The following is a 15569-nucleotide window of genomic DNA, read 5'->3' as shown; positions in this document are numbered from 1 at the left end:
CATTGCAACTATTCAACACTGTTATTGTAGTGCAGAAGTAGCTGCAGACAATCCATAAATAAAGGTGTGTGCCTGTGTCCCAATAAGACTTTATTTATGGACACTGAAATTTTAATTTTACATAATTTTTTCAAATGTCATGAAATATCCTTTTTTGGGGTTTTTTCCCCCTAACCACTTAAAAATATAAAAACCATTCTCAGCTCGCAGGCCATATAGAAACAGGCAGTGGGCCTGAGTGCACCCTCCAGAGCACTTTGCCAACCTCTACTTTTATTGGTTTCTTAAGCATACTGTAGTTGAAATTATTTTTCCATAGAAGGAGCAACAGTGTAGATTGAACCTAGTAATAATTCAGGAGTACTTTTGTTTGGCGCCAGAATTTTTCATATTTCATTCTGTTTTCCTGGGAAACTTCTGGTTTCATGATGTGTTTATGATGCTGACACTTCAGTGAGTTTGCATTCGCTGAGCAGATGCCACATGATAGTGTTGGGGAGGTCATGGTAGTGTACCTGGGCAGAGCCCACCCACATTTAAAAGTTTGCCACTATTTACAAGGTAATTCCTATATGAGGGAATCAAGTGTTGTCAGCCAGGCTTAATGTCCAGAGGACCGCATTATCCAGAACAGATTTCTTGAATAAGTTGCAAATGCTTTTAATAATATAGCTCAGAGTTAATTTTAGCTATGCTACATTGGCAGTTTTACTCCCCAACTTAAAAAATAAAACAAAACAGAAAATAACCTATTATCAAATCAAACTGTGATTTAAATAATGCATCATTTTCCTCGGTAAGTACAAGAGAGGGAAAAAAAAATTTATTTGTGAATCCTTTTAATACAAAGGTTTTTCACATACTTGATTTTATTTGATTCTTACCACAACCCCACAATGTTTAAGTCTTACTATTTGCAATCTGAGAAAACTAATAGTGAGGTTAAGAATATTGTCCAAGGTTACAGCACCAGGACTCCAAATAGGCCTGACCAAACGAGGTGGTGCAGACTCCTTGCTGGAAACTGGAGGTGGCCTCTGGTTTTTATGCTGTGCCCACCTCTCACTGCCTCTCTTCTCCAGCTTCACCTGCTCGTGCAGATGCTGGAAGCTCCGGCTGCCCCTGGCTCTGTGTGCCGACTGTGCACAGCACTGGGAAGGCATGAAGAGGTTGTAGTTAATTACATCATTCCCACTGTGGCTATTTACCACATGTTTCCTCCTCAGCCATTTTAGCTACTGAGTACTTCTTCTGGGCATTTTCTATATTAGTTCCCTAATGTTTGGTTCTCCTCTTTTCTCAATAACTATGACCTCTAAAGACTTTCCCCTTGCCAACCAAGGGCTAATTAAAAGTCTGGGGGTATGACTGGCAAAGGCAGGAAGAAGTACATACAACATGATGCCAGTGCTTCAAGTCTGGAAGACTGGGAGAATCAGGACACAGTGATTGGGTTGAAGAAGCTGTAATAGCAGCAGAAATATGTCTGTGTGTGTGTGTTTGTGTGTGTGTATGTATGTGTATGTTGTGAGTGTGATCGCGCACGCACATGCAGGTTTTTATTCATTTATTGGTTTTCAATTACAGATTACTTTCAACTTTATTTTGTGTTGGTTTCAGGTATACAGCGTGGTGGTTAGACAACCATATGCTTTACATGGTGTCCCACTCGATATTTCTAGTACCCACCTGGCACCATACACGATTATCACAATACTATTGGCTCTGTTCCCTATGCTGCACTTCACATGGTCCTGTTTTGTGACTACCAATCTGTACTTCTTAATCCCCTCATCTCATTCTCCCAGTCCCCAACGCCCCTCCCAGGGGCTGATTTTGAGAAAGAAGATCTAGGGTTTAATTAAATGTGTTATTTTTGAGGTAATGGTGGAACATTGTTGTAGATTTAATTTTCTGTGCCCCTAGAAGTAAATATGGAGAAATCGTTCTGAAACGAATCATTGGGGGTGACAGCCACGTGGCAAAATATATGGTAGAATCAAAGTCATCATATATCTTTTAAATTCTTCTTAGAGAGGGGTCACATTTAAACAACCTCTTCATTATGAAAATGGACACTTTCCATGCCTTTTTAATGGTGTTCAGAGAAAATTGTTTTAAGTACATCTATTACAGATAATTTGGGATGGTGCGTGTTATGAATCAGTGGGTGATATATACAGAAATTCCTCAATACACCATGTGGAAATGTTATAGAATGCCACTCTGGAATTGTTTTCCCTTCTTCACTTTGGTGTCTATACAGTCAGATATTTTTAATGTTATTTTAATTATATTTTGTACTTTTTTTAATTTGGTTAAAAAGAAGCTGCCTACTACTTATATCTAAACAGATTTAGGTTGAAAGGAAAAACACTTTCCCTGTGAACCATTCCCTATTTCTTCTGTACCTCCTTTTTCTTCATCATAGGCTCAACTCCATGAACATAACCCAGAAATCTGGACTGATTGGTGTCTCAGTGGAAACAGGAAAAAGAGAACTCACTATTTCTTAATGCTTAATTGAGAGAAGACATGTGGTATTTTATGTACTTTAAATTAGAGAGGATAAGAGGGTCAGCCCATGCATAATTATATGAATGTCTTAATCCTTCCCAATGGCTTAATCAAAATGAAAGTTAATGAATTTGCACAGACATGTATCAACAATGCTACACAAAAAGGTGCTGTTACACCATACCAGCCTGTATATACATGAAAAAATATGGTTGCATTTTGCCTTTAAGTAGTCATGCTGACTGGCCCTGGCAGACCATGCTGGATCACCAACTAATATTCTGTCACCAGCCTAGACTCAAAAGGACAATGGAGTATGTGGTTAATTAAGTTCTCTAAACACTTCTTCTCTTAAAGTAAGGCAGTTATACAGCTGTACCTTCCGGGCTCTCAGTCCACAATCTAGTATTTTCTTGACTGGACTGCATTATCTTGTACGTTTCTGGACTGCAAGACGGCAAATGTTCTTATGGACTCCTCTCTTTTCCACACAGGTGTCCAGAGGGTTTCTTGGGAGAATATTGTCAACATCGAGACCCCTGTGAGAAGAACCGCTGCCAAAATGGAGGCATGTGTGTGGCCCAGGCCATGCTGGGGAAAGCCACATGCCAATGTACTCTGGGGTTCACAGGCGAGGACTGCCAGTACTCAACCACTCACCCCTGCTATACATCTCCCTCCTGTCTAAATGGAGGCACCTGTCATGTGCTCAGCCAGGATAACTATGAGTGCACCTGCCAAGTTGGTTTTACAGGTATCAAATGGGACTCTGGCCCACACTTTACTATTCTCAGTATGTCTCTTTATTTAGCATCTTTTAGATCTTGACATCTGGCTCTTAAGGGTTCCCCAACTCTGGTACATACTTAATATTATGGTAAGGAACTGGAATGTTCTAAACAACTATTTTTAGCTTCCTTTTGAGAGTTTTAAAAGAGGAGGAAGAAAAAAGAGTCAAATATTCAGAGGTATTGGACTGCTGAAAGTATACATGTCAGGCTTGGGGATCAGGATCACTTCACTGTCACCGGAAGAAAAGCTGTTAATCACTTGCTTCTTGAAATATTCTCTCCCTGGACATTCAGGGCATTGGCTGTTATGACTTTTTGAACTCCAATTGTTCCTTTTGCTTCTGCATTGCCTTGTCCTTGTCCATTGCATTTTTGTGTTCCTTGAAATTTTGTTTTGAGGCCTCTTTTAAGTCTTCCAGCTTTTCCCTGGGAATCTCATGATCTCTGATTGCTTTAATTGTCTTTGTCTTCATCAGTTGCTATTGACTCTGATAGTCATCTTTTTGCTTCATCCTAACCCTGACATTCAGACTCATGTTGTTAACTATGTATTGCCTATTATCCTTGGAAATTCAACAGGTACCTCAGACTCAACATGGTAATATAAATTGTGATACACTCCAAGTAGTACTTCAGACTAGAAACTTTCTCTCCCTCATCCTTAACTCCGTTAGACTCAGCACCCAATCAATCACCCTCTGAGTTACCTCTGACCTGTCTGCTCCTCTCCATTTACTCTCCTGCCCTGCAATTACTCTCCCAGTCATCTCTCACCTGGACTTCTGCAGTCATTTCCTAACTGGTCTCCTTGCCTTTACCACCTTCCCATTTGTTCACCTGTCAGATTACCATAGCTTTCATTGTAAATGCAAATCCTCTCATAAACTCACCTGCTTACAATGCCTTATGACTTCCCATCAGCCACTGGGAAAATTGGAAACTCTTTTACACGGCTTCCCTAGCCCTTCACAGTCTAGCCCTTACACCTTTTTATAGCCTCACCTTCCCACAAGCATTGAGCTCCAGTCATGCCATCATTCTCATCATTTCCTGAAAATGTCACACTTTCCTGTTGCCTCTGTGCTGTTGCACACTCCTTTGCTGGGAATACCTTTTTCTATAATTGGTGATTACCCAATGTTACTTAAAACTCTGGCTCACTGGCCCTTTCATTATTTCTTTAGGCAGTTAGTCTCTGTGCTCTATTATTTTATGTGTCACAATTCATTGTAATTCATTTTTTACATCTCTCATCTGAGTAGATTATGGGTTCTTCAAAGGTAGCACTGAGCTTTATTCAGAATGAATCAGAAGTGTTTATTAAGTTGGATGAGAAAAGGAGAACCAGTCACCATTTTGTTCCCCACAGCACCAATAATCCTATAAATATAATCAGGAAAAAATGAAAAACACACTTAGAAAATGAGATTGGATCATTTGGTTTGGAACTTTTGCTCTATTGATTTTTCATTAAAGGGTGTTGGTAGGTGTGGATCAGTGGTCCCCAACCCCCAGGCTACGGACTGGTACCGGTCCGTGAGCCATTTTGTACCAATCTGCAGAGAAAGAATAAATAACTTACATTATTTCTGTTTTATTTATATTTAAATCTGAACGATGTTTTATTTTTTAAAAATGACCAGATTCCCTCTGTTACATCCGTCTAAGACTCACTCTTGACGCTTGTCTCGGTCATGTGATACATTTATCCATCCCACCCTAAAGGCCGGTCTGTGAAAATATTTTCTGACATTAAACCGGTCCGTGGCCCAAAAAAGGTTGGGGACCACTGGTGTAGATAACAGTAGGGGTGGTCCGTTATCTTTGTTGTGACTGTGATACATCAGTGCTGGGAGTCTTTGAGAGAATAAATCTTTCCTGATTATTAGTTTTGAGCTGTTTTGTTCCACAGGCAAAGGGAGGCCATGCCCATTTAGAAGAGTTTAATCCTGACTGGGTGAAATGGCAGTAATGCCTTTTTTTTATAATTAAAATGTTACTCTGAAATGATCCCCAAATTAAAATTTCTCCCTTTGCCATTAGAAGGGTTTCTTCTTGATGTTGCCACGTCTGATCATCTTTGCACATTTGCCACTTTTGTCCGTCCCACATCAAGTTCACCCTCTTGGTTTGATGGTAGACTTATATCCTTCCCAGTCTGACTTTAGAAGCTGATATACCCTCTTAGATGAAGAAACAGAGGCAGGATGTTAATGCTTTTACTATGTAACATTTGTAGAAAACCAAGTTCAGGGACCTATTTCAGTTATAGGCCAACACTGATACACATGGTTGTCAAAAGTAACCATTAATCTCCTTTCCACTGTAGGTAAGTAGCACTCAGTGGAATGAAGAGAAAGTAGAAGAAAAATAGCAGTTTTTTTTCATTTTCTTTCTGCTTAGATGTATGTGTTGTGCCCAAGTTTTAGTGCACCTCCCCCTTGGGTTTGACATTCCTGATGGGCAGAGAGCAGTTCTTTGTGCTCAGTGTTACCTTGTTCTCTCTTTTACAAAAGCTGTCACTACTGTCATTTGCTTCCCAATGGGGCCAAAGATTTGGATGTTTACTTTGACAGCCACTTGGAGTGTTAGGGATTCCGGGGACTCTCATATCTTTAGTTTGTAACAAAAGCTTAAGCTAATGAAAGCACAAAGCCACATGAATACCAAGTTGAATACCAGCATGGGTGTGTTTTTTTTTCTTTCTACCTTTCTCTACTCTGCTTCCTGTAGTCATGCCTTAGTGTCCAGCACATTAGAGCCTTCTTGCTTCTTCTGGAACTTTCCTACCAGAGAGAGTCCACAGGAGTTACCTCTCTAGACTTTTAGTCTCATGACAGCTTCTAGTTCTGTCTAGTTTTCATAAACAAGGAACCAGGGACTCTTCATCCTCTTCAGACACATCAAGCAATATTGATAGCAGCCCCACAATTAATAAAATGTTTCCCAGAATAGGTGTGCATGTGTGTTGTGTTTAAAGGAAATAGAAGAAGTATTGACGTGTTTGTATCTTCGAAGAGGTCTGTGTGTGACTATATATTATGGAAAAGATGAATACATTTTATTTGTTCAGAGAGCTTAGGAATTCTCCATGCAGTAACTCCCGGAGATCACCTGTTGGGTGGGAGACGTGGAGTGGTGAGGGCGGGGCCAGCTCCCATTTTTGTGAGCAGTGCTGAGATCTGTTTTCCTTCCCCCAGGTAACCACTGCCAGTGGACTGATGCCTGCCTGTCTCATCCCTGTGCGAATGGCAGCACCTGTACCACTGTGTCCAACCAGTTCTCCTGCAAGTGCCTTGCAGGCTTCACAGGGCAGAAATGTGAGACTGACATCAATGAATGTGACATTCCAGGACAGTGCCAGCATGGTGGTACCTGCCTCAACCTGCCAGGTTCCTATCAGTGCCAGTGCCCCCAGGGCTTCACAGGCCAGCACTGTGACAGCCTCTACGTGCCCTGTGCACCCTCCCCCTGTGTCAATGGAGGCACCTGCCGGCAGACGGGTGACTTCACTTTTGAGTGCAACTGCCTTCCAGGTAAGCAATCTCTCTCACGTCCTGGGACAGGAGATGCACCTCTTGCGCAGAAGGACGGTGGTGGGTATGGCCCATTTGCTCCTTTAGAAGGTGCCCTTCCCAGCAGGGAAAAGGGGAAGTGAGAACTTTGTGTGAGGGGCGTTACTGATGAAGACAGAGTTTTATGGGCCTGATGTGGTGTATAAACTGAGCAGGGGGTAATTTAACATGTCAGGGTTTATGATGATGAGGGGCTAGGAAGTTGTTTATTATCCTTTTTGGAGAAACAGAAGTAAGAGAAATAGCTATGGGAAAGGGGTAGACAAGTATGTGGAGTGGAAAAGAACACAAGAATTAGTGAAAATTGCTGTGGTTAATGACATGCTTTAAACTGAATAATAAGTGATCAAGTTTCCTATATGCTTTTATCTCTAAAAAAATATTTTCCTGTCTACCTACATGTACCCACCTACACCTTTGTGACTTTCCCCAGGCTTCTGTCCTGCAGAGCCCTCTCCAGCTACCCTCTCTGACTTTGGGGTAACCCTGTCCTGACTTGAAGCTAGAGGGTTTGGGAACTGGGGTGAGGGGTGGTGCTCTGTTAATCAGTGAGCACTTTATGAATGGACACTGATGGGTTGTACATGGCACAATCATACATAACCCCAAGATAGTTACAAAAAGAGGCATCATGTATGGGAACGGGGGGCCCAGCATCTGCAGAGGTGGAGGAAGGAGCAAGCCTGGCCAGTTCACTAAACTCCTTATAAAAACGATGAGGCTGAAAACAGAATTTTGATTGGGAACAGAACACAAGCAGCTGGAACGGATGAATTACTAAGCAACAAAGATTCTGTTTTTATACAATTACTCTCCTTACAAAAACAAAAGAAGGAAAACTGGACGGGGCAATAATGTGCTAAGTAAGTAGAATTGCCTCAAAAAGAAGTTGTTCTCTCTAATCTTTGGGAATGAGAGTTTTTGATTCTGGGTGTGAAGATATGTGGTTCACATGTAATGGGCTTGTGTATTTTCTTTTCTGGGAATTAAAGGTCATACGTTGGTCCCCAGAATAAAACCAAATGGGATTTATTTATTTCATTTAGTGAAAATTTACTGACAGCCAGTCATGTTCTAGGCACTGCTATGTGCTTGGGCTCTGACAGCGATACAAGACTGCCACGTCATAGAAAACATGACACTGTTAACCATAAGCCATAAGAGTGAGCTCTCACTGCCTGGCTTTCAGTTTCTCTTTTAATGAAGAGTAGATAATATTTATATTATCACTCTAGACTCTAAATAAACTGCATTGACATAATATTGCTGTCATCTACATTATCTTGTAGAAAGAATAGCTAAAATGTATCTTTCTTTATTCCTGTTTTCATTTCAAAGGTTAAGGAAGGACATAGAAATGTGAACAATTTAATTTTACTAATATTCTAATAGGCTACTAGTGTTAGTGTCTAGTAATTGAGGTTAGTGTAATTTACTGTGGAAGGAAGGCTACATGTGTTTTTAAGCTTCAAGAGAATTACTTTTAATAGGTGCCTAGAACAGGCGGTTGGTTTGGCAGCAAAATACTGACGGGAAGTTAGAGAAGTCAATAAAGGAAGTTTTTAGCTAGGAGAGAGTGATTACTCACCCCCATAGTCTCTGCATTGTTATTCGTTAGCCGCGATAAGAACCTTAGAGAATTCTGAGAGTATGTCAGGAAAGGCTCTGTCAAGCCAGAATAGTATCTCCTCCTTGAGAAAGGAAATAACCAGGGATTCCACAGCTGAGAGGCTGCCAAGCTTCTGGGATGCAGTGAGGAGAACTTGGCTTTCTCTTATGCTCTGCTTGTAGTTTAAAGCAAGACATTTATTTACTCACTGATGAGAAGTGTGTGTGTGTGTGTGTTGAGGTTGTGGGGGGTGGGGGTGGTGATTTGGCAAAGAGAAAACTAACATTTATTTAATGCCTTTTATGAGTCAGGCACGATGCCAGATCCTTCTGCATTTGTTAGCTCATTTACACAAAAGCTTAGGGACAGGTATTATTTTTCAAGTTTCCCCAGGTGAAGCAACGCCAGTTTGGAGATGTCAAATGATTTACCCAAAGTTGCATTGCTAATGGGCTGAGTCCCAAAACCCAGGCAGGTTCTTTCCAAAGCCTGTGCTTTGAGTTTACCTGCATCACCCTGCACTGCTTGTCTACCCCGAAGGGACTTTGAATGTGTCTGAAACTTTTGTTAAATGTTATGAGGTTTTTGAGTTAGAAAGAAAAGTAAGTTCATGTTGTAAGGAAAAAAAGAGATACTTCTACTTACAATCGACTAGTATTCGTTAATATCTTCAAGTATGACATCTTGCAGACATTTAAAAATTGTTAGGTAGACTAGTTCTTGCCTTTCAGGATCCCATGATCTATAAAACAGATGACATCAGCTTGGACAATGTATAGAAGGACATTAAAAAATAATACAAAAGAACAGATGAGGCAGTAACACTGTGATTAAATAGGTATTTGCACAGTTTGTAAGATTTTATGCTCCTAGTTTTTATGTCCCAGGTGGAGTTTGGAAAATATTAACTTTATTTCCACATATAGTGCCTGGAAGATGATCTTCTTTTAGAATATTTTTTTTTGATAAATGCAACACCATTCTTGTGCTTCTGTCCATTGCCCTCCACACTGTCCTAAATGACTAAATAACTAAAATGTTACATAAAATAGTGACTACTGTCTCAATGTAAATAACACCTTTATTTGAAGCGAATCAATATTTCACTGCTAAAAATGGAGAAACCAAGTCAGGAGGAGGCAGAGTTGCTTGTGAAACTATTGTGTGACTCCCAGATGGCCACTTCCCATCACATTTCAAGTTCAAGTCTCTGTACTTCCAGTTGAGGCCTACCCTGATCATCTTTTTTCAGATTATTCTTGTCCCCCAAAGCCCCTTAATTACTGGCCCTTCTTTACTTTTTCTCCTCTTTTTTTAGAACACTTATCTTCTTACTGTGTAATTTTTGCACTATATAATTTACTTCATATGTCTATTGTTTATTGTCTATCTTTTCCAAATTCTGTTCCCTCTTCCCCTCTCCAGCATGAAAGCTAGGACCTTTGTTTTTGTTAATGATGTATCCCAAACACCTAAAACCAGGGCCACAAGTATTTATCGACTGACTGAGTTAAGTATAATATCGCAGCATTGGGAATGTAACTTTTTGTGATCTTCTCATTCTCTTCCTGGTGGCAGGCATCTTCGTCTGGCTTCTCCTTTTGTTCTTGTATTCTCTAATACTGTATAAGAAGAGTTTTTGAGTGCTTTTCTCCTCTGGAAGTCAGTGAACGCCACATAAGCTAATGATTATACTGAAATGGTTTAGTTATAGTTCTTTTCCTGCAAAGGGCACTATTGTTACAGTGAGTTGATTTTAGTATTATTGTAAGGGGGCATTAAAACTGCGAATAAAACTGAAAAAATGACTTACCTTGTGTGACAAAGAAAGAAGTATTTCTCTATAGAGGGAAGAAAAAAATATATATTCAAGAGGGTACTAATAGAATTAGACCCAGGAACTGTATTTCATTGTCTCCTCGGATCAGCAGCTGTTAATAACGTGGACCCTCACAACGCTACCATTAAGTGCAGTGTGTAGCAGATGCTCTGAAGGTGGGGCACTCAGCCAGAATAATTTTAACAGAAGAACAAAATAGAAAATAAATTTTTCAGTCATTGACTCACAGTATTTTGGGATTAAGGCCAGCAAGTGGGGAGAGAATGAGTTAGTCTGGTTTTGTGTATGTGGACATTTTAAAAAGTCACACATATGGCCCTGGCCGGTTGGCTCAGCGGTAGAGCGTCGGCCTAGCGTGCGGAGGACCCGGGTTCGATTCCCGGCCAGGGCACACAGGAGAAGCACCCATTTGCTTCTCCACCCCTCCGCCGCGCTTTCCTCTCTGTCTCTCTCTTCCCCTCCCGCAGCCAAGGCTCCATTGGAGCAAAGATGGCCCGGGTGCCAGGGATGGCTCTGTGGCCTCTGCCTCAGGCGCTAGAGTGGCTCTGGTCGCAACATGGCGACGCCCAGGATGGGCAGAGCATCGCCCCCTGGTGGGCAGAGTGTCGCCCCATGGTGGGCATGCCAGGTGGATCCTGGTCGGGCGCATGCGGGAGTCTGTCTGACTGTCTCTCCCTGTTTCCAGCTTCAGAAAAAAAATGAAAAAAAAAAAAAAAAGTCGCACATATAATACGCAAACAGTGGGTTTTTGAACCTACTGGCTGTGCCTCAGGAGTTCACAGTTGGATTAAATAGTCCCCAATGTACTTTCCCTTTTTCTTTCTCTCCCATATCTTTTTATTCCTCTGTGATTTTTTTAAAAACTTTATAAAAAGCCGTCTGATCTGTCCTCTCTGAACAATGAGCATTTATCCTTTTGTAAACCACCCTATACTTCACAGGGTGATTATGTGTACTATCCCTATGTCATTGGAATAAAGCCACGCACATTTTGTGGCTTTTATGTCTTCCCCGTTGTTGCTGAGCTTAAAATTGTTAGAAATAGCCCTGGCTGGGTAGCTCAGTTGGTTAGAGTGTCGACCTAATATGCCAAGGTTGCATATCCCTGGTCAGGGCACATATAAAACTCAACCAGTAAATGCATGAGTAAGTGGAAGAACAAATCGACCTCTCTCTCCCCCCTTTCTTCCTCCCTCTTCCCTTTACCTCCTCTCTCCCTCCCTCTCCCCCTTCTCTTCTCTATCTCCCTCTCCTCTTCTCTCTCTAAAATCAGTAAATTTAAAAAATTTTTTAACTGTTAGAAAGCATCCCCTCTTGCATTCTCATACACAGGGCATACAATGTTCTCCTGGGCATCGTGGCAGTCATAGCCTGCATTCTCATACACAGGGCGTGCGATGTTCTCCTGGGCATCGTGGCAGTCATAGCTTGGCAGTTTCTCTGGAGCAGGTGCAGAAATCTGCTGATGCCTTTTTCCATAGTGCATTGTTTAGCTCCTTTGCCTTGGGCCCCATGTCCAGTTTTCTTGATATTCTCAGAAGTGTTTCCTGTTCTCCCATGCTAGGTACTTTTGCCAATGCTCTCTCCTTAGCTTTCTTTCACCTTCTTCCCCCACGCACCCACTCCACATTTTTATATAGAACTCAGGCTTTATGATGTGTCAAAGGCACCTATTTCTCTGAAACGCCTTCTGCTTTCCCTCCCCCCTTGGGGATAAGAGACCCTCTAGGTCAGGGGTCCAGAACCTTTTTGGCTGAGAGAACCATGAACGCCACATATTTTAAAATGTAATTCCATGAGAGCCATACAACGACCCGTGTACGTTATGCATTATCCAGTAAAAATTTGGTGTTGTCCCGGAGGACAGCTGTGATTGGCTCCAGCCACCCGCAACCATGAACATGAGCGATAGGAAATGAATGGATTGTAATATATGAGAATGTTTTATATTTTTAACGTTATTATTTTTTTATTAAAGATTTCTCTGCGAGCCAGACGCAGCCATCAAAAGAGCCACATCTGGCTCGCGAGCCATAGGTTCCCGACCCCTGCTCTAGGGCCTTTTGGCAACCTGTATACCTGTAGCAGAGTGTTTATTTTTTCATCTTTCCCAGTAGACACTCTCTTTTTAACTTTCCCCCAGTACCCAGCTAGTGCCTGGCCCAGAATTGAGGCTCAGTATTTGACAAGTGAATGAATTGAATGTGATACAGAAGAGAATTCCTATATTACATAATTTTTTAAAATGTACTGAATTCATTTCTTTTGAATCTCCTTATTCACTTTCACGACTTCTTTGTTGCTAAAGTTAGAAAGGAAAGTGTAGAGCATTGGGGAGATTCCAACAGAGGCAGGCAGGAGCCACAGCCAGGGTGGGTGGTGTGGCCCGGGACCAGGGGGGCTAGTCATAGGGGTCAGTGAGCTCATCTGGCTCATTTGGAAGATGGAAGATATGTGCCAAGAAGATCAGTTGGACCTAGACAGGAGGACCAGGTGCTTTTGTGACAGGCTTCTTTCCAGGGGGTGGAGAAGAAGGAAGTCTTGTCGATTTTTACCTTCTTGCCTTTGTTCCCACCATTGCAGGCATCTCTGGGTTTTCCCTCATTCTTTAATCCCTGTGCACGGAAGCTTTTCCTGGCACTTTCAGCCTGGCCAGGGAGAATCGGGCTGTGCCATCTCATCTTCTCCATCTTGTTCTCTTCTTCAAGCCTCTCCATCTAGCCTTTTCACCCTCACACCTCCCGGGGTCTGAAATCGGAAAGATATGGACACTCTCTGGAGAGATGCTGTTCTCTGTGTGGGATGACAAGTTCAAAGGACTCTCCTTTGCTCCCCACCCTCACTGCCATTATTTATCAGTTACATGGCCCACGGTTTTATAACAGCAGTCTTAAAATGTTCCTCCTAAGTTTAATTTCTCCTCATGGCCTTTTAAGGATGTGAATTGGCTTTAAGCAGTAGATTCCTTTCAGTACGGTCATGGGAGCCTCTCTGTAAGCTGCTACGCCCATCCCACACACAGGTCTGGAGCCTTGTCTGTTTCCCTTTCCCTGAAACCTTAAAATATATTTTAAAGAAGTGATTGCATTGTAACTTATTCATGTAAACTTTACCCCCGCCCCAAACTTCCTTACAAGAATTTGTTAGCTATTTCGAAAAAGAGTTCTGTCTCTCTTTTTAAAACAGATCCTGTCTTAACTTTGGAGAACTGACTTGGCATGAGTTTTTCTCAGACATGGGAACTTTTGACCTAAGGACAGTTTTTCAGATTATTGAAAGAGAACTCTGAGGTCCCAGAGAACATGCTGATTGAAACTAGCGGAAATTCCTAGTTCAGTACAGACCTCTACCTGCTAGTCATGGAAACTTGGATTGGGGCCCCACAGGTTCCTCATCTGTAACATAAAAAGGTTAGAGCAGGTAATCTCTTAAGAGATGCTTTGATCCCATTGATTAATAGTATTAGCTAATATATGTAGAACAGTTGTAAAGCATGAGGTACTGTTTTAAGTGCTTTCCTTCTTAATATAATAAGATATTGAGATATAATTTGCATATTGTTTGTTATGCTCTTTTAAAGGGTAAAATTCAGTGGTATTTAGTATATTCAATAATATGTATAACCATCACCACAGTCAATTTTAGAACATTTTATCACTCCAAAAGAAACCCTGTACCCATTAGTAGTCACTCTCCATCCTCCCAGCACTAAGCAACTACTAATCTAATTTCTGTCTCTGTAGAGTTGTCTGTTATGGACATTTCATATAAATCAAAACACACAGTAAGTGATCATTTGTGATTTGCTTCTTCCACTTAATGTTTTCAAAGTTCATCCATGTTGTGGAGGTATCAATACTTTATTCCTTTTCATGGTTGAATAATATTCTATAGTATGGATTTACCACATTTTACTTACTCACTCATCAGTTAATTGACATTTGGACTGCTTCTACTTTTTGGGCTATTATGAATAATGCTGCTATGAACATTCTTGCCCAAGTTTTTGTGTGGACATGTTTTCATTTCTTTTGGGTATATACTTAGGAGAGGAATTACTGAGTGGTGTGTTAACTATGTAACTGCCGACTGTATTCCAAAGTGGCTATACTATTTTACATTCTAATCAACAGTGTATAAGGTTTCCCAGTTTCTCCACATCCTCACCAATCCTTGTTATTATCTGTCTTTTTGATTATCACCATCCTAGTGGGTATGAACTAATATCAAATCGTGGTTTTGGCCCTGGCCAGTTGGCTCAGTGGTAGAGCGTCAGCCTGGCGTTCAGAAGTCCCGGGTTCGATTCCTGGCCAGGGCACACAGGAGAAGCGCCCATCTGCTTCTCCACCCCTCCCCCTCTCCTTCCTCTCTGTCTCTCTCTTCCCCTCCCGCAGCTGAGGCTCCATTGGAGCAAAGATGGCCCGGGCGCTGGGGATGGCTCCTTGGCCTCTGCCCCAGGCGCTGGAGTGGCTCTGGTCACAGCAGAGCGACGCCCCGGAGGGGCAGAGCATCGCCCCCTGGTGGGCAGAGTGTCGCGACCTGGTGGGCGTGCCGGGTGGATCCCGGTAGGGCGCATGCGGGAGTCTGTCTCTCCCCGTTTCTAGCTTCAGAAAAATACCAATAAAAAAAAAAATATATATATATATATATATATATTTTTTTTTTTTTTATCTCGTGGTTTTGATGTGCTTTTCTCTGATGGCTGATGATGGTGAGCATCTTTTCATGTGCTTATCAGCCATTTGTATATCTTCTTTGGAGAAATGTCTATACAGACCCTTAACCCATTTGTAATTGGGTTGTCTTTTTACTATAATATAAATTGTATTTTTATTATTGTTTTAAGAGCTCTTTGTGTATCCTAGATACACTTCTCAGATATATGATTTGCAAATATTTTCTCTCATTCTGTGGGCTGTCTTTTCACACTCTTGTTGGTGTCCTTTGAAGCCCAAATGTTTTTTTAATTTTAATGAAGTCCAAACTATTTTTTCTTTTGTTGCTAATTTTTTTGGTCATATTTAAGAAAGCTTTGCCTAGCCCAAGTCACAGAGATTTACTTCTGAGTTTTCTTCTAAGAGTTTTATAATTTTGACTACCATTTTGAATTCATTTTTGTTCATGTTGTGAGGAAGGGGTCCAACTTTTTTCTTTTGGATGTTGATACCTAATTGCACCATTTATTGAATCAAAGGTTGTCGTTGTTGTTGTTTATATCTAACTCATTTAACCTTTAC

General features: G+C 41.4%; 1 protein-coding gene across 1 annotated transcript in view; it reads left to right on the top strand.

Annotated features, from left to right (window-relative positions):
• NOTCH2 (notch receptor 2) overlaps window positions 1–15569 on the top strand; it is a 178130-nt gene that overhangs the window by 79298 nt on the left and 83263 nt on the right. Inside the window, exons 3-4 of the mRNA XM_066268137.1 lie at window positions 3012–3271; window positions 6509–6844. Coding sequence (XP_066124234.1) covers window positions 3012–3271; window positions 6509–6844 — 596 coding nt within the window. The remainder of the gene's footprint in view (window positions 1–3011; window positions 3272–6508; window positions 6845–15569) is intronic.

This window comes from Saccopteryx bilineata, chromosome 3 (genome assembly GCF_036850765.1).
Source record: "Saccopteryx bilineata isolate mSacBil1 chromosome 3, mSacBil1_pri_phased_curated, whole genome shotgun sequence".
Taxonomy (NCBI): domain Eukaryota; kingdom Metazoa; phylum Chordata; class Mammalia; order Chiroptera; family Emballonuridae; genus Saccopteryx; species Saccopteryx bilineata.
The sequence above is the reverse complement of the archived record's forward strand: the minus strand, read 5'-3'. Positions and strand labels throughout refer to the sequence as shown.